The following is a 22,910-nucleotide window of genomic DNA, read 5'->3' as shown; positions in this document are numbered from 1 at the left end:
GATCAGTGAGTTAAGGGTGATTGCTGCAAGGCCTGATGACCTGAGTTCAATCCCCAGGACCCACATGGTAAAAGGAGAGAATTTACTCCTACAAGTTGTTCTCTGACCTCCACATGTATGCTGTTGCCCATGCCCCCCCCACACACATGAACACACATACTAAAGAAGTAAATGAAAAATTTAAAAGTTTAAAATAACTTCAGAAAAATGGGTTTGCATGAGGTTTATCTATGTTCCCTTGCCTTCCCTCTCAAAGGCAAATGGAAAACTCAAGGAAGGAAACTTTTGAAGGCTCCATCATAAATAAATCGACAAGTCTATAAGGCCCCCTCCCTTCCAGGACATTTAGGGGTCTACATCATAACTGAATAGAACTCAAGTTTGAGTTATTCTTTTGATACAAGTAGTGACAGTCAGACAGGGTACGTGATAGGAAAATAACCCAGAGCTGGCCACAGAGGAAGGAGAAATCTAACACAGATCAGGCAGGGGCATCTGTGTGGTGGGTTGGGGCACAGAGCAAATAGCAGAGGGGATGAAACTAGCAGTGGCGACAGATACGCGCATTGATAAAAAGCAAGAAGACATACTTCATACAGATGGCTCCTGCTGAAGAAGACAGGGTTGGGAGCCTCTTAGCACATACCAAGGAGGAAAGGAGGAGACTCTGAGGAGAGAAAGAGATAGACTTGTGAGTCATAAGCAGGCTAAATTAAATCTGGTCTTTGTGATGCACTTAAGTTCCCCAGCACAACAGGTCATGCATGCGTGTGTATAGTCACATAACAATTCACCTTGGTGAATATCACAGTGTTAGAGGACAGAGAAGATACTTTTCTTATTTCAGATGAGAATATGGGCCTGAGCTGAAGACCCAGCTGATGAGGGAGTTTGGTAGTAAGAAGAGAAGTGATACTCAGGTCAAGACAGCTCCGGTGTTTTCATAACCTTTTAGAAGTTGAGAATCTGTAATTTAAAATCTAAAATGCTCCAATATTTGAAAACAGCTGAGCACCATGCAAAAAAGTGAAATCCATTCAATTTTTTTCCAAAAATGGAATATCTCCAAAATCTGAAACACTTTGGGGATAGAAGATAATCCAACCATGTTACCCAACAGTACTATAGGCAGGAAAAAAAAAAAAAAACAAAGCAGGATTGGACACACAGGTGAGGACCAGATGTCTGGTCTGTATGCTTTAACACCAGTGTAACCGTATCTCTGAAGGACAGTCCTTCAGTGATGAGTAGCTAGGATCCTCCAACTGGAGAAAAGACCATGAGATTGTGGTAGAATTTTTCTTCAGGACTTAGGTAAGAAAGAATAATATCTTCAAAGAGGAATACCAGAGAGAGTTAACAGTTCATGCTGAGTCCAGCAAAATCTCTTGCAGAATTTATTACTATCAAAAGTTTTTTATTGCATTAAGGAAAAAATCAATTTTATTTGCAGTGCTCCTAAATTTTTAATCAAGATAGAAACAACAGTTTAAAAAAATTAGCTTTTTGATAAGCCCTTAAAAATACAGGAAATGAGCCATCCTGGGGAAGGGGGGGATAGAGGCCACACTGCACATAAAGGAAACTATGATTTTCCCAGCTACATCTCCTCTCCTACTTGACATTCAGTGAGTCCCATGCCTGCTGTACAGGCTTCCTGAGGGTAGGTCAAGGCAGGGCATAGCTAAATGCCTTCAGTGGTACCTGCCTTATGATGTTCCAGCCAAAGGAACTGAAGACACACCCCCCTCACTGAAGACACACCCCCCTCACTGAAGACACACCCCCCTCACGTTGCTACCACTTCTGTCCAGCGAGGTGGCTGCCACAGGCCACTCATGCACAACTCACTTTTGATCATGTTCACATCATTGGCTCCGTCTCCAATGGCCAGTGTGATGGCCTTCTTGTACCTCTTCACCAGATCTACCACCATGGCCTTCTGCTTGGGGGTGACACGGCAGCAGATGACAGCATTGCACTCACAGGCCAGGTCCACAAAGTTCTTCTGCCGCTGCTCTTTCTTCTCTTCCAGCCTTCTCCTACTCTGGGTCCGCATCCGGCGCTCTTCCTCTGTCCTTGGGAACTTCAACTTTAGGATCTTACTTCTCTTGGACTTTTTCTCTAGAAGGATCTCATTCTGTGATATCAGAGGGAGAAAACATCACCCATCACTTTAGTGTTGACACCAAGAGTACCACTCCCAAGACTTGAGTCATGGGAAGCAAAGTTCATGCGCTTTAACACAGATTATTTAGCTCTGATTAAAAAAAAAGACTTACAATAAGCATACAGAAAATACACATATCTTTAAGGGAAAAGTGGAAATTCCCCACTTGTGGAAATACCTGGAGAACCAGTTCCACCATTTAGCTCCAATCCCTTTTAGCTATCCTCTAACATTAAGACTCAAACTTAGAAAACTAACACTTGTTTTTATGGGCTAGGAGACTTTTAGACCGACAGGCAATTAATATGCAAAGCTATCAAGAACGGCCCCAAGGGACTTGTTTGAATGACAGGTGGGACTTGTTTGAATGACAGGTGAAGACTCATTACTGATACACACCAACCAAGAGCCAGTGATGATTAAGGCGCGGTTTTCTCCAGGTGGAAAAAAAGGTTCATACACAGGGGGGACAAACTTGGAAGTGACTCCACCTCGGTTTCTCTGATTCTCCATCCTTGTGTGAAGAAGGGAGCTATGGGAGAATAAATTGAAGCATTTAAAACACATGACTATAAAAGGCTTTAGATTGTAACTTATTTTATGTTACTTTTTTGAGACAGGGTCTCACTATGTATCCCTGATAGGACCGGAACTCGCTCTGTAGACCAATCCCCCTGCGTCTGCCTCCCAAATGCTGGGATTAAAGGCATGCATTACCATGCCTGGCTCTAGGATTTAATTTTGACCTCACTTTAAAAAATCATGTTACAAAGTACCCAGCATGACATTTTATCACATGTTCAGTGTGCAGTTCGGTAGTGTTGAATCTATTCACATGTCGTGGAGCCAGGCTGTCTGTAAAGCTCACTTGTTTAGTGACTGGCTCATGTCACTGATATCAAGTTCATCAGTGCTATACAATATGTCATATTCTTTCCTTTTGAAGGGTGAGTGATATTCCATTGTATGGATATGTTGATTTTTGTTTATCCAACTCCTGTCTAAATGGACATGTGGGTTGCTTCTGCCTCTTGGTTATTATGAACAGTACTATATACATGTGTTTGGGCATTATATATATATATATATTTTTTTTCAAGACAGGGTTTCTCTGTGGCTTTGGAGGCTGTCCTAGAACGAGACCACACTGGTCTCGAACCTCACAGAGATACACCTGCCTCCGCCTCCAGAGTGCTGGGATTAAAGGCATGAGCCACTACCATCCAGCTGATATATTATATATATATATATATATATATATATATATATATATATATATATATGCTTTCAATTCTTTTGAGTAGGTACTCAGGGCAGAACTACTGAACAATATGAAAACTCTATTTTTAATTCTTTTGAGGAAGACCTATATTTGTGGCCATCTGCTTTCCCGATTTCTGATTTCTGATCCCTCACAGCCTCATGAGAACTCAGCAGCCACACACATTTCATCCCACTGATGCACATGGGAGTCTTGATCCTCATGGCCTTATCAGCACTTATTATTTTGTTTTTTCTTTCTTTTCTGGTTGCCCAGAAAGAAGTAATATTCTGTGATTTTGATTTGTATGTTCCTAACAATTCATGATGCCGAGCACATCTGTATGCCCTTAGCCACAGTGCCTCCGCTGTGAAGAGATGTCTAAATGTTGGCTCCTCCACCATGGGGCTCCACGTCCTTGGTATTCCACTTGTCAAAAACCCAAAGCAAGAGACGGGAGGCAGTCTTGATGTGAATTTCTATTGTATGACAGAAAAAAGCTTATTTCCACATACTCAAATTATATCCACTTTTCAAAATTCTCAGGGCTTTTTTTTAAAGATTTATTTTTATATTTAGCTATGTATGTATGTGTATATATGTGTGTGTGTGTGTGTGTGTGTGTGTGTCTGTCACAGATGTGTGGGTGCCAGAGCTGCCTGACATGGGTGCTAGGGGCTGAACTTGGGTCCTCTTCAAGAACAGTATGACTTTTAACTGCTGAGCCACCTCTCCAGTCTTTTTTAAAAAAAAATATCATAATGTTCCTGTATGAAGGGGAAGTGAGTCATGGAGCTTTTGAGTGGAAGAGGACAATCTTCTCATGTCACAAATCAGAAAATGAGAGCAGAAAGAGGCAACATGGTTTTACTTGCAGGGAGCCAAAGGGAAATCTAGTGTAAGAATTCAGGTCTCCACACACAGTCAGAGGCTTTCCCCGTTCAACATACACCACCATCATTCTTCATTTGCAGAAGTGGGTTTCTCAACTTTGGCACTATTGGTGTCTTGAGCCAGTTAGTTCTCCATCATATGTGGCCATCTATTATAGAGTATATCCTTTCTATAAGGTTTAACATCCTCTTAGTTTTGCCCACTAGAACCCAATAGGACCTCCTTCCCCTGTTACACCCATCAAAGATGTTTGCAGACACTGCCAGTGGTACCCGAAAGGCAAAATCAATCCCAATTAGAACCACTGCTTCTGGACCAGTGAGATGGCCCAGTGGGCAAAGATGTCTGCTGTAAAAGCCTGAAGTTGTTCCTCTAGAACCCACGGAACAGTGGAAGGAGAGAACTGATTCACAAAGTTGTCCTCTGACCTCCACATATATGCCATGGTATGTCCATGCACAATGATAATAATACTTAAATAAATAAAACAAAAAACTTAGAGGCACTGTCCAGAGGATTGTGTATTTATTAACTTCCTTTCACATCAACTTAATTCTTACTTTCAAGTTCAAAAGATGAGTGAGTATAGGTTATTAAACGATCGGAGCAGAGCATGGAGTTGTCTATTCAAACTATTTGATAGGAACCATCACTTCAAAGAACCATCTAGAAAGATGGCTCATCGCTCCTTAAATGGAAAGTTGGCTGAGAGACTGTTGATGAAATTTGATTGTCTGGATAAATTTGTTGTTTAGTTTGGCTTAGGCCCAACCTGACACTTTCAAAAGAGCAATTGGAAAATTATTCAGTCCCCCCTCCCTGTGTATAAAAAGTAAATAAAACCATATGGTTCTTAACCAAATTGCTTGCAATTAAAAGCTACTTAAGTAAACATGCTTACTGGTATTTTAAAAAAAGTTGCCAATTCAAAGAGGTATGGTTTATGTGCTTTTATTCAAGCAGAAGTGATTTATAGCATATGGCTACTAACTCTGTCTAACTTAGCAAACTGCCTAACGCACTGGAATGGCTTACAAAGTTGACTGTCTGCATTAGAAAGGCCCATTAGCCCCATCCTGCATTAGGACAAACAGCAGATGTGTATGAACAGCTTAATTTGCCTTTGTGCCATTAGACAAGACTGTGATTAAAAAGCTTGAGGAATAAATGGAACGATTAAGCTAGCAGTAAGCCCATCACAGGAAGCTTGTAGCTTGTAATGAGACTGTACCTTTCCATTACACATAGGTCTCCTGCAACTGATTAGGGGCTAATGAGTGTCCCAGCACAAGGTAAGGCTTGAAATATCAGGTGCGCTCTCTTTAGAAACTACCAATAAATGGCCTACCTACGTGACATAACTCACTGACACTTTCATTGTGGGACAACTTTTATTTTCTCTCTTTTGTCTGTTTCAAAAGATGAAGTCCCCAGAAAAGGGACATAAACATAATTCATATTAATTTGCTGGCAATGGGGTTGGGGAGGTGGGTCAGTAAATAGTGACTGCCATATGGGCATGAAGACCTCAGTTTAGATGCCCAGCACCCACGCAGAAGGCTGGGTATGGCTGCATTGCATACTCCTGTACTCCCAGGGCTGGCTCACTTTCTGCCAGTATTCAAATAGGAGATTTTCTAAGAGATAAAGAAAAATGGCTCCTTAGAGCTCTTGGATCCCCTTGAGACTGAAGTCTGTTCAAAATGAGCTGAGTCAATGTAACATGGGAATATCTATTTCATTTGAGCATGAAAAAGAGGCCCAACTACATAATCTAGCTCCCATTTCTCCATATTTTCTGCATCTAGTCTTGACTTAGTTAAAAAACAAAAAACAACAAAAACAACAAAACCAAGCTACTATATCCTCTCACACTGCAGGCCTAATACTTACCTATATCCTCCCATAGTGCACACTTACTTTACATCCTCCCATAGCGGGTACTTACTTTATGTCCTCCCCATAGCAGATAGTAGTGTCTTCTGTCAGAAGCTCACAGGCAAAACCTATGTTTTCCGCAGTTTCTACAACAAATTAAAATTAAGCCAGCTGTTATTTCTACTTATCTGAACCATGTTGAGTATCCCTTATCTGAAACGCTTAGGACCAGAAGTGTTTGAGATTTGGGACTTTGGAGTATGCATGTACACATGTTATCTGGAGGATGGAATGTAAACATGAAGTCACTTGTATTCAAGATGAACCTTACACACACAGCCTGAGGGCAATTTTATACAAATCACTTATACAACTTCATACAAATCACATGTATTTTGACCATGACCTATGCATCATGAGGTCAGGTGACATCATATCAGGGATCAAAGAGTTTCAGATTTTAAGTATTTGAGGGATTCCTTGATGACATTTTCAATTCATGATTCTAACCACATTCAACCAAATACTCTGTTTTTCAGTAGCAATGTAGAGAAACCACATAAAAAAGAAAAACATTTCTCTGCAATGAAATAAGTCGAAGTCAAAGTCTAGTTTGAGACACTCTTAATTAATCAAGTATACTGTGTTATTAAGCCCAGAAGTTGGTTACATAATGAATCAATGTCCATTAAAATACTAAACACTCAGATCCTGTGGCTTAATCACATGGTAAAGGGGTGGGCAAGGATGACTGATTCCATGAACCCTCACATAGGATTGCTACTAAAAGCCCCCTTTACTTCTTTCCATTAGCATCCATTTGGTATTTGTCAAAGGCCAGGGCTGTGCTTCTTTTGGGAGAGTGTTGGAGCAAGAGACAATAATTTCTTGAGGAAGGCTTAGAGGATGAGTCATCAATACCGATGATGACTAGTTCAGCTCTACGTTTAAACACCAAACAATTTCCCAGCAAATAAAATGTTTGTCATAATTTTCCAAGACATAAGATAGGCAGGAAAACCAATGCTGCTGTAGCAACCTTTTGTATTGCTTTAGTCTGTGTTCAACAAATGGCAGAGTGCTAGAGACAAACAGGGACAGGGGCATGGCTTTTTGAGGATAGAAGCTCACTTCTAGACAAAACTAGGCTTACATCCTAAGAAGCAGGCTCTGCTGCTGAGGGAGTTCAAAGTCCTGGCCTGTGTGGGTTGGACCAGGAGGAGGGGTTTTAAGAGGAGGGAGCTTATGAAGGTCATCTTAGGCAAAGGAATAGCAGCTATAAATATTTCAACCTAGCCCATACACACCCTAAATGGTGAATTACCCTTTTTGTCTCCTGTAAGTACCCAGATCTTAATGTCAGCTTTTGCAAGTTTTGAGATGGTTTCTGGAACTCCGTCCTGTAGCTTGTCTTCAATAGCAGTAGCTCCCAAGAGCTGGAATAGATATTTTAAAAAATAACATATAAGAAGTGTCTTTAAATGCAGTTTGCCTGTTTCTAGAAAAGAAGAAGAGTAATGCAAAGCTGACTAGTGCTCTGACAGCGATGGTGGTACCACCATCAAAAGCTGGGACATCGCACACTTGACTCAAAACAAAGCATTCAAAACTGCTTCTGTAGGATTTAATTGACCGAGGCAGAAAGGGCAAGTACAGATCTGAAAAATCTAGTACTAAAGAGTCAGAGGTAGAGGGCTCACTCACAAGTTAGAGGCTATCCTGGGCTACATGGTGAGTTTTTCCCTCTCTCAAAACAGAAAAGTACAAGCACAAAAAGATGTTAAAGATCCACTTTCATTGTGTTTGGGGCTGTGCGAATGTACACCTGTTTCTCAAGCTAATGGCGGTACTACTCTTTGGTTGACTATTTCCTATTAATATAAATTCAAGAAAACCATCTATGCCTTTCAAAATATTTTAGTTGTTTTGATATAAGCTTTACTACAACTTTAATTAAACGGCTTTAGTAATTCCCTAAATGCTAGAGATTTTTTGGGTTGTTTTTTGCCATTTTCATAGAAAATAAAATTACTTTACTGCTATGAATTCAAGGTCAAGCTGAGCCATAAAGTGAGTACTAGGCCAGTGTAGAAAAAAAAAAAAAGACAGAAAGAGCAAAAGAAAGAAAGGTGTTTTTTGTTCTGTGATATCAAATTTTATTTTGTTTGTTGTACCCATCAAAGAATTATCTCTAAATCATGATATCAATGACATGACAAAATACAAATTTAAATTTGTTTGAAGTGTCAAAGAGAAAGTTATCAACGCTGAACTCACAATCAAGTCCTTCTCAATCTCTTCATACACTTTATCCAAAGCTTCATCCCGGTTGGTTGAGGCCACGCTGGCTGCCATAAACTTCTTATTCCAGTCTGCAAATTCTTTTTCTTCAATTTCCTTGTAGCATAGGCACAGGGTTCTGAGAGTTTCACTAGCAAAGATCTGTTTTATTTACAAGACAAAAATCCACCCGTGCAAAGAATAGTAAGCTTTCAAAGAATTCATTTTTAAAATTACATTTATACTGTGTCTGTGTGTGAGCTATGGATTGTATGGATTACAACAAAGGCATCAGAGCTCAGTGATCCAATACTTTGCTTTATTACTGTGACATACAGAAAATGCTTTCTTTTCTTCACTTTATACCTAGAATTTGGTAAAACTCTTGGCAACCACAGAGATATTAAGCCTACACCTAAAAGCAGCTGGCTCCTTGCATGAAGTCTCTGGGAAAGTCATGAGCCATTATTGTATCAGCCCTGAAGACCTGGATGCTAAGAAAGGCCTTCACCATCATTATCTGGAATATTGGCAGCAAGAGCAAAACTATCACCTATCATGTTCCTACTTTTGTGTTCCCAGTCCATGACACCAAAGCAAGGGGAGGGTTAATTAACAGTGAACAAAACTATCACATGACTGAAGAGACAGTCCCAGAAGGCAATAGTGGACTCTCTAGCAGAAAGAGCAAAAGTAAGGGAGGGAGAAGGGTACTGGGATTGTCATGTAATTCAATCTTGTTTGTATTTCAAATAAAAAAATGAAAGAAAAAAAAGAAAGAGCAAAAATAAGACTTACATCCAGGGCATCCTGTGTTTCTTGCTTTATAGGATTCATCTGATGGAGCCGTTCATAAATGACAGTGTCAGCGCCTTTACAGTACAGCCTAATACTACCTTCTGGGGTTCTCACTGGTAGCAAGGGAAGGAAAGCAACAACAAAGTTATATGATATATAACTACATTGATCATGTGACTTGAAGTGCTGCCCCCAAACAAAGTTGTCAAGCTGCTACCTGCATTGAATACAGCAGTAAAATATAAAAACATTCACTCAAGGTCAGCTTAGTTTCCTATGTCATTTTAACAAGTATTTATAGGCTCCAAACTATGTGCAATGTCTCCCATAGAATTTTCCTTGTCCACACTGATAGGAATCTTCCCTACCTGTCTTTTGAGCTCATACCATTTACTGCCTCTAACAAGGCTCCTGTGAACACTTTCTTATATTGTTCATTCTGTACAACAATAGAATCACAGAACTTGCTCCATAGCTAACTGCATTTTAAGTTCTTTGAGGCAGGCACCAGCCATGATTACTAGTCCATATTGGGTAGGCACCCAGAAAGCACTCAGTAAAATATAATTCCACTTGTTAAAAAATGAGCACCAGAGTGGGAAGGTTTATTTTATTTTATTTTATTTTGGTTTTTCGAGACAGGGTTTCTCTGTGGCTTTGGAGGCTGTTCTGGAACTAGCTCTTGTAGACCAGGCTGGTCTCGAACTCACAGAGATCCACCTGTCTCTGCCTCCCAAGTGCTGGGATTAAAGGCGTGCTCCACCAACACCCGGCCGGAAGGTTATTGACATACATCAGCCAAGCAATAGTTATCATCACCATCCATGAGATAAAACATCAGGTGCCTTTGGAGGGTGACCCTTTGAGAAGGGCACAGTATCACTATGTAATTTTTTTTTTTTTTGCCAACAATGTGTGACCAGGATATAAGTATTAAGGGATAGAAGACAAATCAAAATAGGGACATTCTACAGGAAGATGGGCCTTGGCTTTTTGAAAATGCCAACTGACTTCTGTCTATCCATGTCCTCACTTATTCAAGCATCACTGAGTAAAATGGAGAAAAGGCACATGGAGCTGAAGGAGTCATAGAGCCTGAGGTAGAGACCTACCGATGATAGACATCCGCTTCCGGTCACTGTTGAAGTCCAAAATGGCTAGCACACTATAGGTCCTTTCCGTGCCCAGTTCACTGACAGTGATCGTATTCTGTGTCCTGGCAAGGAAGGCAAAGCCGAAGTTCCTGGCGGCATTTACCAGGGCACCTTCATCAGGAGAGGCTGCCTGGTAGTTGATCTGCCCTGAGGAGGGAAGCAAGAGAGAGAGGCCAAATGAGCTATGGATTAAACTTGGAAGTCATGCTTGAGCTCTGTACTGAGCATCTTCTGCATGGCCCTACATATCGCATAGAGAAAAAGTCAGTGGTTGTGAAAGGCTACACAGAATCAAAACGTCATCAACTAAATTACCTTCAAAATTGAAAGTGGTAATAGAAATTGCAAATAAAACTGCTTTAAAATGGGTGTGTGCGTGTGGAGAGGATTCTCAGAATTCCACCAGCTATAAGAGAGCATTGCTAACATGTCACTGTTCCCTCAGGTCTCTGCAGTATCACCTTCCAATTAGTAGATAAAGGTGACACTGTAGGCTGTTTTTCTGTTTGTTCATCCAGAAAGCCATACACTAGAAGTCATGTAGTGCTTACTACATCCAAGTACTCTACAAAGACACAACTGCCAGTACTGACTGTTGACCCCATGCTATACAAGCAGCAGAGAGAACAAAGAAACTCCTTTCAATATTTTTCCTTAGCTGGAACACAAATATCTTCCATAATATTGACAGAGAAAGGAAACAAATTACAAATTCTCCATGGTTTGGGCAATCCTAACTGCAGCCCAAACCTTGATGTTTTGATTACCAAAGGAAAAGTATTTCAGTTGTGGAATCACAGACTTGGCAGCTAACAGAGAAGGGAAGAACACCTGAAACGCCACCTGACCCTCATTTTACATCTGCAGGAGAAGTGTGGAGGAACAGACACTCCTCTGAAGAAAGCTTACTTTAATTGCATTCCTAGAGACAACCCAAAGGCTTTTCTTAACAGACTCACTTATGGATTTGGATGGTGTCACAATAAAAACAAAAATGTGGAGCTGGAGAGATGGCTCCAGCCACTTCTGGTTCTTACAGAGGACCTGAGTTCAGATTCCAGCACCCACATCAGGTGGCTCACAACTATCTTACACCAGCTCTGAAGGATCCAGTGCATTACGTTAACTTTCTCTCTCTGGGTTTACATTCTCTCTCTCTAATCTATCATCTGTCTGTCTGTCTGTCTGTCTCCCCTCTCTCCCCTTCATCTCTCAATTAAAAATTACACACACACACACACACACACACACACACACACACACTCACATCTCCCACTGTTTCCTTTTTTAGCTGCTTCTGACAGAAACAATATCACAGTCTCCAGCCTCAGAAATGTCTTCCACCCTTTCACCACTTCAAATTCTGAAATGGGCTGCCTCCTACATTCATGACTTTCTCATTCTTTGTGAGCATCTCACAATAATATAATACCCCATACTGACCCCAGAGTTCCCATAATATCACATCAAGGGATCCTAAGGTCTCCTCTGAAAACTCTATGAGCACTAGATTAAATAGCCAGACAGACTTCATGGCAGTTTTGGACTCTGCTTTCATGAAGCCTCTGTGGGAACAGAGTCTCCATAACCTCAAGGTTCCCAGTAGCATCAATCATTCTCTTCCACTCATTCATTAAACACTAACCTAGACATTACACTGATTTAGATTCAACAGTAGGTCCTGATCAACTGACTTTAAGGAAGAGATTATTACCTGGGATGTAGCTTGGTGTTAGAGCATTTGTCTAACATATGCTACATTTGACCCTCCACCCTGCAGAGAAAGAAGGAAAAAACAGTGCCCCCACCCACCCCAATGAACCAAAAACAGAACAACCAGGTGTTCTGCAGCTAACTAGGTGACCTGTAGAAAGGAAATAGCAAGAGAGAGTTGGAGCCTGGAGTTTCATTTAATGAACCAATTCACAAGGACTGAGAGCGAAGAGCAACCCTAGAGAAATGAAGACCTCAGACCTGCAACTAAAAGGAACTGAATCTTGGCCCAATCACAGGGCTTGGATGCAGACACTGAGTGCTATGTGAGAACATGGCCCCATTGTGATCATAATGAGATGCTGAGCAGAGACCCCAGTCATGTGACACAAAACGTTTGACCTCAAGAGCTATGAGATAAGAAACAGATACTTCAAGCTGCCTAGCTGCAATAACTGACTACAGAGGAGCAGGAAACTCATGCAAGTTAACACCACCCAGAATGCCTTCTGAGGAAGTCAAATGTCCAGGGCCATACATATGAAAAGATTTCCTCCTCTTTATACAACAATAACTTTAAAAAAGTCAATCTCCATTATTCTGTGGTGCTAGGAATCAAACCCAAGGCCTTACACATGTCAAGCAAGTACTCTCTCACTGGATTAGATTCCTACCCTCCTTATCTTCATAAAAGAGACACAAAAAGGTAGCCAAAGAGACAGTCGGATGGTGAAGGACTACACTCAACTGATGCCTGCTGGATGACCTCAGGAAAAAGAAAGCCCTTCATGCTTTCTTCATCTGCATCTGTTAATTACAAAGTTTGTTCCCAAAGAACTCTCTTGTTGTTCTCTTCTGGATCAAAATCCCATTTCTTCCTTCCAAAGAACTCTCTTGTTGTTCTCTTCTGGATCAAAATCCCATTTCTTCTCTAACATGCTGCACCTCAAAATACACCTTGTCTTGTTTCCCAGTGACTTTTATTTGTCATTTGCTGGGCATAGACGATTGCTTGGTATGTTCAACTTGGCAACTCAGCTGACAGTGCAGCAAACAGGGTTATGCTGCAGGGAACTTTGAACAACCACATTTCCTACAGCACTGTTGAGGAAAAGAGTGGCCTGTTAGGGACTAAACCAGCACTGACTCATCTCTGGCATGCACTCCAAGGCTTTGCCTGTCAGTCCAGTGAGGACAAGAAAACAGACTTTACAATTTACGTACATTTGTCTAAGGGCCCGGTTAATTCCCAAATTGTCACAACACATTTGAAGAAGAATCCTACCAACGAATCAAGACCTAAGAGAACAACAAGGGTACTTAAAAAGATCCTACTTTATTCTTGTTGTAAAAGCCAGATTCGCTTGTCTAATCAGACTACAAACCTCACTTTGGCAATTTTCTCCCTTCTGTTATTCGTCACTCTGCCTCAGACAGCCCCTCCCCCAGACCCTCTCCCATCGGAATTGTGCTCTTTCGATTTACTGAACTATTCATTTCATCCTTGGAGAATGGATTTCTTTGAAACTTTCTGAGAGATAGTTTTACACATACGCCTTCTCAGGAGTGTTTGACATCACTACATAAGAAACATCAATGTTGGGACTCCATCAGGAAGCACCTTCCTTTTCTGTAGGGACCGAAGTAAAAAGAGAATGGAGTGAAGTGGATGATTGGAGTGCGGGCAGACTCCTGCATTGGGGTCACACCGAAAGCATTTCTTTCACTCTTCCCACAATGCTTTTGCCTATCAAGAGGATTTATGTCCACACATGATGAAATAACTAGTGTTAGCTGACACTGGACAGATTCCCTCTGACAAAGCAGGCACAGACTGCAATTAAGAATTCTGCAAAAGAACCTAAACTCCTTGCTGCTCACTATGAATTCTCATTAATTTTGATCCATCAAACGAGAAAGGAGGCCCAGGCTTTAGCTTATCTTATTCAAGTTCCAAATATTTTAATCTAGAGAACAAAAGCAGACATCTGAAAGAAATTTGTAGAAAACAATGCTTAATTTTAACGCCCATTCATGATACAGATAAGGTCTGATTATACATTCCCAATGAACATTTGTACAATGAAAAGATCTAGGTTACTTTATTCAATAGCCAATGATTTAAAAAAATTACTATATATAGTAATATATATATATATATATTACAATATATATATATATAGTTGTGTGTGTGTGTGCGTGTGTGTGTGCGTGTGTGTGTGTGTGTGTGTGTGTGTGTGTGTGTGTGTGTGTGTGTGTGTGTGTGTGCTGTGTATGATACAGCACACATATGGAAGTCAGAGAACAACTTGTAAGAGTTGGTTCTCTCCTACCATGTGGGTCCCGGGGATCAAGCCCAGGTCATCAGGTTTCCCAGCAAGTGTCTTTACCTGCTGAGCCATCTCACCAGGTCACCAACTGTATCTTTCAACAGAATTTCATTTACAAAGTGATAACCCATTCTGAGCTATAATTAAATCAGAAGTTTTTCTGGAGCTGAGAGGAACATTTGTCTAGCATACAAGCACTTTTCAAGTCCAGAAGAAAATGAACTAAAATAATTAATTAAGAAATTAATAATAAGGTGTTTCATGCTACTTTCATGTTACTTCATATACATCTAGTGTCAGGGCTCACAAATGGCCATTGCTTGAGTGCATGTGATAGACTTGACATTTGTTACACTTGAGATACACTTGAGTCTTAAGATGAGTCACCTGTCAGCTCCAAAGCTGGCCTCCAGTGTCTGAGACACCAGAGGGACACTCACCATCAATTCTGTCCACCATGACTGTATGGCAAATGGAAAGCAAGAAGAAGAACTGCCGAACTTCTGGCTCTTTTCCTGACTGGATTTGCTCAATAAGATAATGGTCATAAAATGCAAACTTTCCATCAGCAAATGTATTCCAGCTAAAATCCACCATCTGAAAGAAATGGAGGGAGAAAGAAATGAAATTAATGAAAAATGTATGTATTAGGGCCAGCAAGATCACTCATGGGGTAAACGTACTTGCTACCAAGCCTGACAGCCTGAGTTTGATACTGATACTTGGGATGCACAGAGTAGGAGAGAATCCATTTCTGCAAGTTGCTCTCTAAGCTCCACGCATGCACTGTGGCAGCACATGTGCACATGCATACACACAAAAATGTCTTAAAAATCTGTATCCATAACTGATATTACCTTTTCTTTGTAGCAAAGTTTTTAATTATGTCAAAAATCACCTGGGAATTTAGCACATTCCTTTTTATTTTCTGAGTCTAAGTGTTTTGCCTACATGTGTGTATGTGAACCATGTGCATGCCTGGTGTCCATAAAGGCCAGAAGAGGGTGTGAGGGCATCTGATCCTTTGGAACTGGAGTTACTCATAGTTGTGAGCTGCTATGTGGGTGCTGGAAATATATCTGGGTCCTCTGAAAAGAGCATCAATTGTTCTTACCTGATAACCCATCCACTTTCTTGTCCTAAGTCATAGGAAGCTTTTGCTAAAAACCAAAAGTTACACTATAGTGAGCTGAATTGTGTCTCTCTCACAGGTCTGTTGGCACCCAAACCTTCGGTGCCTGTCAATTTCTCTATTTGGAAATGTGGTCTGCAAATGTAATCAAGGTAAGATTTGGTCATGTGGATTAGGATAGAAGGACAGATGTTCTTGTAAGAGACAAATGTGGACAGAGACAAACACATGAGGAAAAAGAACCCCATGTGACCAGAGAAGCAAAGCCTGTAGCCTGGTACCTACAAGCCAGGATCACTGGAACTACCAGAGGCATGGGAGAAGCCAGGAAGCTTCTCCCTAGACCTTTTGGAGGGACCAACATCTGGATTCCATTCTCCAGTACTGTGGGAAGATAAGTTCTGCTACTTTATGGCCCAGCCTGAGGTCATTCAATCCAGCATCCCAAGGAAGCAAATACACAGCAAACAGTTGCTTTGCATGGACCACTCACCTCTATTTTGCTATGGCTGTGTTGAGAAGCATCCCGATGGTCTCCTAAGAAACAAATAGGGCAAAACAAGTTGAGTTTTCTCTCTCTCTCTCTCTCTCTCTCTCTCTCTCTCTCTCTCTCTCTCTCTCTCTCTCTCTCTCTGTGTGTGTGTGTGTGTGTATACAGAGTCCCTCCTACCTGGATTTGCAAACACAGTTGTGGTGTCTGATGTTACTGTCATCCTTGGTTTGGAATGGTTCTGGAGTAAAGAATTTTTTTTTCAGGAGTTGTAAAAAAATGAAAAATAGACAACTATTACACCCAGCCCTGATGGCTTGTGCCTATAACCCAAATACTTGGTAGACTAAAATAGGAAAATCACCATGAATTAAAGCTATAGGGGTTAAAGCTACTGGGCTATAGGGTGAAATTTGGTCTCAAAACCAAACAACTAAATATATAAATATATTCTAAGAATGAATAATATTTGGTAGAAACCATTATGTAGCCTGCAAAGGTTAAAATATTTACTATCTGGCTCTTCACAGGAAAAGTTGGTCAAATACTGACCAGAGTTGTTTCAAATATTGGTACCTGTTCCACTATACTCCTTTGGGACTACAAAGGTATCCTTTGATACAATTTAGTCTGCATCACCATGGTGACAAATTTCTCAACCCCATAGTGTGTCATCTTCCTCGATGGTGGGTAAACTCATACACTTTATAGATATTTTTCTAAAGGGGGAAAATGTGCATGTGTTTATTTCTTGAAAAAAAATCAAAAGTTAAAACAAACCAATATTTTAAGGCAACATTAACTTCAATACTATTCATGTGTGTGGAGAATGTTTCAGAAAAGTAGGACAGAGGTCAACTATAAACCACTGTAATCATTTTTTACTGTACAGCTTGGTGACAAGGTGCAGTTACCTTGTGCAGCTATCACCACTATCTCCCTTTAGCATCTTTATCTTGATAACTGAACTTGCTAGCATTGCACTAACTCCCAAGCTTTGGCAGCCAATACTCCCCTTTGTCCCTGTGACTTTGACTATTCTAAATACAATCATACAGCACTTGCTTTTGTGAGTTTCCATCACTTAGGAAAATGTCTTAAGGGCTCATTCATGTTGTAGCACATTTTATTTGTTTCTTCATCCATTGATAGACAAATGGGCTATTCCTACCCTTTGCCAAATGTGAATAAAGTTACTATGAACATGAATAAACATCTATCTCTGTGGGTATCTCCTTTCCAAATCTTTTGAGGAAAATATATTCCTAGACACAGAATTGCTAGACCATGGGGCAATTCAGCTTTCAATTTTTTGAAGGGTATTTATTTCTAACTATTTCTCTCTCTCTCTCTCTCTCTCTCTCTCTCTCTCTCTCTCTCTCTCTCTCTCTCTCTCTCTCTGTCTCTCTCTCGTGTGTGTGTGTGTGTGTGTGTGTGTGTGTGTGTGTGTCTGTCTGTCTGTCTGTCTCTCTCTCTCTCTCTCTGTCTATCTGTTGTCAACAATGCCCATGATGTTTCTTTGGCAATTGGACTCCACACAGGGAGGGTACCAACAACCACAGGAGGCAGGCTCTGCTCCAGAGAGCACCTGTTTCTGCCCCTATTCAACAGCCAACCATGTCTGTTATTTCAGACCCCAAGCATAACTGCTCCTCCTAAGTGGAAGAATATCTCTGGAGTTGTTCTGCAGAAAGATAATGATCCAAGCTTCAAATGCACCCCCGAAAAGGATGTGTTCTGACTCCCCCAGCTTCACAAGCCTCACACTCACCATAGATTTGCCCGTTAATGCAGCACTTTTTGAAGGTCATGATATTTTGTGTGAGCGTCCCCGTCTTATCAGAGAAGATATAATGAATCTGTCCTAGCTGCTCATTCAGTGTGGTAGTCCTTGCCTTTGCAGGTGTGTCCTTCTCAGCGTAGTACATCTGCAGGTCCCAGTTGATGAAATGACTCTGTCCTAAACGGATAACTTCCACACTAGGAGGACAGAAGAAGGCTTCAGTGGTGAGCAGGGAGGGGACTGGCCAGGAATGGATTATGCCCTCCCTATGTACATGGGAGTGAGTTTCTTATCTACTGCTTTGGTTTGAGAGCTAGTGTCCAGTCCTGTGATGGTTAATTGTTGTTTAAAGATAGGTTTATTTTATTTTTAATTATGTTCATGCATGTGCACATGCATGTGTGTGTGTGTGTGTGTGTGTGTGTGTGTGTGTGTGTGTGTATCTTTGTATGGGTATGTGCATGTGAAAACAAGTGCTCTAAGGACACAGATGTTGAGTCTTCCTGGAGCTGAAGTTATAGGATAATGTGAGTGACCCAACTTAGGTGCTGCAATCAAACTCAAACATTACGCGTTCTCTTGAATGCTAAACCATCTCTGCAGCCCCATGGTGGTTAATCTTGCTTGTCCATTTGAAGGACGTTATACTTCTCTAGGAGACACACCTCTTAATGTGTTCATGAGAGTGTTCCCAAGACAGTTTTACCTGAGGTGGGAAGGCCCCATATGGTGGGCTGGGGTCTCCAGACTGAACAAAAAGGAGATAGCTAACTGGATATCAGTATTCCTTTCTGTTTCCTGAACGCATGCAATGTGACCAGCTGTCTCGTACTCTACCACCATGCTTTCTCCAGCATGATAGACCTCAAACCATGAACCCAAGTAAATCCCTCCTTTTTAAAGATTCTTTTACCATATATACTGTTATGCCAATGAGAAGAGTAACTGTTACCCCCACACCCACATAGTGAAACCTAACCTTCAATGCAACAGTACTGAAATAGGGCTTTTCTGTGATGGCTAGGTCCTAATGACAAAGACATCACAAATGGCACCAACATCTGTATTAAAGAAGCCTGAGGGAGCTCTTTGCCCCCTTTTGCCATGAGATAATGTAAGAAGGGGCCACCTGTGACACAAGTACGGGTTCTCACCACTTACAAAGAACTCTGCTTTTGATCATTGGCTCCTCAGCCTCCTGAACTATGAAAAATAAAGTTTTGTTCTTTTTAAAGTCACCCAGCTTAAAAGCCACACTGTGCTCCCCTGACCAGCCACATCACTCTCCAGCTTCAGGGTCAGTGGTGTTCACTCATGGCACCTCATCAGTGTGACTTCCTACTCACACTTGAGCATTTCAGCCACAACCAGGAACTCTGCCCTTAGAACACATAGCCCAGTGGGAACAATAACAGTGACAGTAAGGCCAGAATCATGGATACAATCTTCACACTCTTTTCTCTCATTGTCTCTCATACCTAGGGACAATTGAGATGGCCTATTTCCCCTGCACAAAGAGAACTAGGTGACATACCATCATGTCTCAAATGAGTCAAGTCTTTTGGCAACTAGCGTCTTAGTTGCTTACTGGGAAAAATATATTCACTTTCTAAATTCTTAGAAGCTACAGAACATCCAAATGGAGATATCCTAAGAGGATCATGTTGATTTTACAACTCAGATGTAGGAAGGCTGTTTGCATACCCAGCAACTGCTACATGGGTGACGCATGGCTGCACAGGACCTGTAGGTGGGAATAAGCTCCTTATAAATGGCAGTCCTGCTTGGTGTTGAACACTTTGAAAAAAGCAGATGAAATCCCTACTCTTAAGCAGACAAACAGAAAAATGATCCAGCAAATGTCAACTCTCAAGGGATATGCAGTCTATGTAGAAAATCAAAGCAGGGAACAGGAGATAGAGACCCACAGGAGGGGAAGTGACCATTAAGATCAGTTGAGATAGAGGCCAGAGGCTTGAGGTAACTCTTGAGCCAAGGCCGGAAGGAAATGAAAGAGTGCAGTTACAGTCAGGTGTGGTAGGTCATGTGTGTAGTCCCAGCACTTGGGTGGTAGAGGCAGGGGGTTGCTATAAGATCAAGGCCAGCCTGTTCTGAACAGTGAGCTCTAGGGCAGGCGTATAAAGAAAGGCCCTGTTAAAAACAAACAACAGACAATGGGGGAGATCATTCATTTGGTAAAGTGATTGCCACACAAACTTGAATGCTGGAGTTTGATTCCTCAGCTCCCACAAAAAGAAGCAGGATACATCGATTTAAGCCTATAATCCAGCACTGGGAGGAGTCAGGAGGGTCTCCAGTGCTTCCCCATCAGTCAGTCTAGTTGAGTGAGAGATCTTAAAAAGTACTGTGAAGGGCAATGCATGGTAGGCTGGTGTGCTTGCTCGTGCAAATGCATCTGAAGGCCAGAGGTCAACATCAAAGTTCTTCCTCTATTGTTCTCCACCTTGTATTTTGACATGGTGTCCCTCACAGAACCTACAGCTCACCATTTTGGCAAGACTTCCTGGGCAGTGAGCCCCAAGGATCTGCCTATCTTCATGTACCCTGCTACTACTTCCCTCCATGAAGCCCTGGGTTTACAGTTGCACACAAGCATATCCAGCTTTTATGTGGGTGCTGAGGATCCAAACTCATTTTCTTGCTTGTGCAACAAGCACTTTACCCACTGAGCTGTCCATCTCCTTAGCACCGCCATCTTGGTCCACCATCTTGGTTTCTGCTAAAGTGGCCACTGAACAGATGGCAGCCCCAGGGATTTATTTCCCACTCAGAGAATACCAGTAACTACATGTAATAAAATAAAATATAAAAACAAATACAAGTGTTATAAAATTTAAACTACATAAAGGCTTCTAATGACATATGAGTTTGTGAGATCCCAGGTGCCTCTGGGCTGTTGTTCATTGGGGTAATGACTGACTGGTTACTCTATGTATTACAAGGCATGGTCTCTCCTCCAAAGACTCCAAATCCAACAATCAATAATTGTGAACTTTGATATGAGAGGAAGAAGGATGAGAAGGAGGAGTGATTACAAAACAGGTAACTATGACCTTGACCTTAGTTGGGACCAGGATTGGCATTGCACTGAGAAACATGGTTAGAGAGGCTGAAGGAGGGCAGGGACACCTTTCCTTCTAGGAGGTAGCAGCAGGAAGCAGGGGCCTGAGAGCAAAGCTGGTGTGACTGTAATAAAGAAGGTTCCATTATAGAATAGAGGCTCTGGAAAATGAAGCATTTTCCATGGCATTCCGAATCTTCCACCTTTTCACAGACTCTTTTTGAACCCTGTGCTTCAGAACTCACTGAGAATGACTCACCAAGCAAATGACTGTCACTTTGATCATGGAACACCACTGGCCTTATCTGCATAGAGGACGAGATAGAATGTGGCTGGCACAGGGGAGATACTCAAAGTTCACACCCTTCTCCTACCTCGCTCAGTTCCAAAATGAAATTTATTTTCTTCTTCCTTTTGACCTTTGAATCAATTATTGCTAAAGATGAGGGTGCTTCACTGGGGAAAAGCACTACAATCTTGCTGGAAAGCAAGAGGCCAAGGGGAGGCCAGGCTTACCTGACATAGAGAGAGATGGGCACCATGGTGTTCAGCACAATGATGTAGCCCCAGAAATTCAGGAAGCCCCGGTAGGAAGGAGTAGCATTTTCTCCATCATAGAGGTACCAGGAATAATTGCCAACTTGTGCTTCCCAATAAGCGTGACCAATGGCAAGACCAGCAGAAACCAGGATGAGTACAATAAAAATCTAGAAGACATGTATTGCAAAGCAGAATTTCCAACTCCATACCTTTCAAATATTCTAATAACATTATTTAGCACTTTATATACATATGGCTTTTTAATGGTCTTAAAAACATTACACTTAGAAGAAAACAGGATGTAAGGAGGCTTTAAAGGCTGTATGATATAAAGCCCGGGTGTTGGTGGCGTACGCCTTTAATCCCAGCACTCGGGAGGCAGAGGCAGGCGGATCTCTGTGAGTTCGAGACCAGCCTGGTATATGAGAGTTAGTTCTAGGTAAGCCTCCAAAGCCACAGAGAAACCCTGTCTCGAAAAACCAAAAAAAAAAAAAAAAAAAAAAAAAGTGTATGATTATGACTGATTGCTTTACATTTATAAGGCTAGGTTTTCTCCCCAAAATCCTCTTTCAAAAGAGGAGCTGATGTCCTATATTCAATCCTTAAAGCCATTTATGTTATAAATCATAATGTAAATATCTGATATGCAACCCCTGTAAAAGGGTCATTTGATACCCCTACCAAGGGGTCTTGAGCCATAGGTTGAGAACCACTAACCTATAAGAACAAATCACCATCCTGGGCAACATCATTTATGCTGATCACCTGTATTCCTACAAGAAGTCTGGAATTTGGAGCATGGTAGGTAAGTGGAGCCTACACACCTAGTTCCCAACTGAGAGAGCCTCTTAGGAGCTTTACTGGGGACAACAGGCACACATACAACACAATCTGTTGTTAAGGGAACCGAGTGCCTACCCATGTGGGATCTTAACCAATTTCCTCTAGGTTTTGTTTCATGGCCTTTCTGTTCATCTTATTTTGAAACCTTGGGCTGCAGCAAGACACAGGTGTAAGACCATGCCAAACCCCATGGGTCCTCCTAATCTTGAGCCTGGATATGGTTTTGAAGACCCTCAACAAGCCTTATTTTTAACCTTGCTTTAGGTGGACAGGCATGCACGTTTACACACACACACACACACACACACACACACACACACACACACACACACTTGCATTTATGATAACTGCCCCTATGGAAAACTAATATCAATAAAATCTACTTTATAGTTCCTAGAATTTTAACACTCTTGGCAAGAGGAGAGATATTTTAAAGAGAAATATTTGTGGCCCCCCTTTGGCTATCAGTCTACTGAGACAATGGTCCCCAAGTAGTTGGAATTATCCCAGGAATCTAATGCTGGGCAAAGGAAAAGGCTGAGGCCTGGTACCAGGCGGAGGA

At 41.5% G+C, this 22,910-nt stretch overlaps 1 protein-coding gene across 1 annotated transcript in view; it reads right to left on the bottom strand.

Annotated features, from left to right (window-relative positions):
* Positions 1-22,910, bottom strand: part of Atp8b1 (ATPase phospholipid transporting 8B1) — a 62,102-nt gene that overhangs the window by 13,214 nt on the left and 25,978 nt on the right. Inside the window, exons 11-21 of the mRNA XM_035440120.1 lie at positions 21,482-21,672; positions 17,872-18,080; positions 16,104-16,147; positions 14,919-15,075; positions 10,394-10,582; positions 9,282-9,394; positions 8,481-8,645; positions 7,528-7,639; positions 6,274-6,349; positions 2,570-2,702; positions 1,852-2,140 (exon numbers count right to left, since the gene is read on the bottom strand). Of these exons, the coding sequence (XP_035296011.1) occupies positions 1,852-2,140; positions 2,570-2,702; positions 6,274-6,349; positions 7,528-7,639; positions 8,481-8,645; positions 9,282-9,394; positions 10,394-10,582; positions 14,919-15,075; positions 16,104-16,147; positions 17,872-18,080; positions 21,482-21,672 (1,678 nt within the window). The remainder of the gene's footprint in view (positions 1-1,851; positions 2,141-2,569; positions 2,703-6,273; positions 6,350-7,527; positions 7,640-8,480; positions 8,646-9,281; positions 9,395-10,393; positions 10,583-14,918; positions 15,076-16,103; positions 16,148-17,871; positions 18,081-21,481; positions 21,673-22,910) is intronic.

This window comes from Cricetulus griseus, chromosome 2, assembly GCF_003668045.3.
Source record: "Cricetulus griseus strain 17A/GY chromosome 2, alternate assembly CriGri-PICRH-1.0, whole genome shotgun sequence".
Taxonomy (NCBI): domain Eukaryota; kingdom Metazoa; phylum Chordata; class Mammalia; order Rodentia; family Cricetidae; genus Cricetulus; species Cricetulus griseus.
The sequence above is the reverse complement of the archived record's forward strand: the minus strand, read 5'-3'. Positions and strand labels throughout refer to the sequence as shown.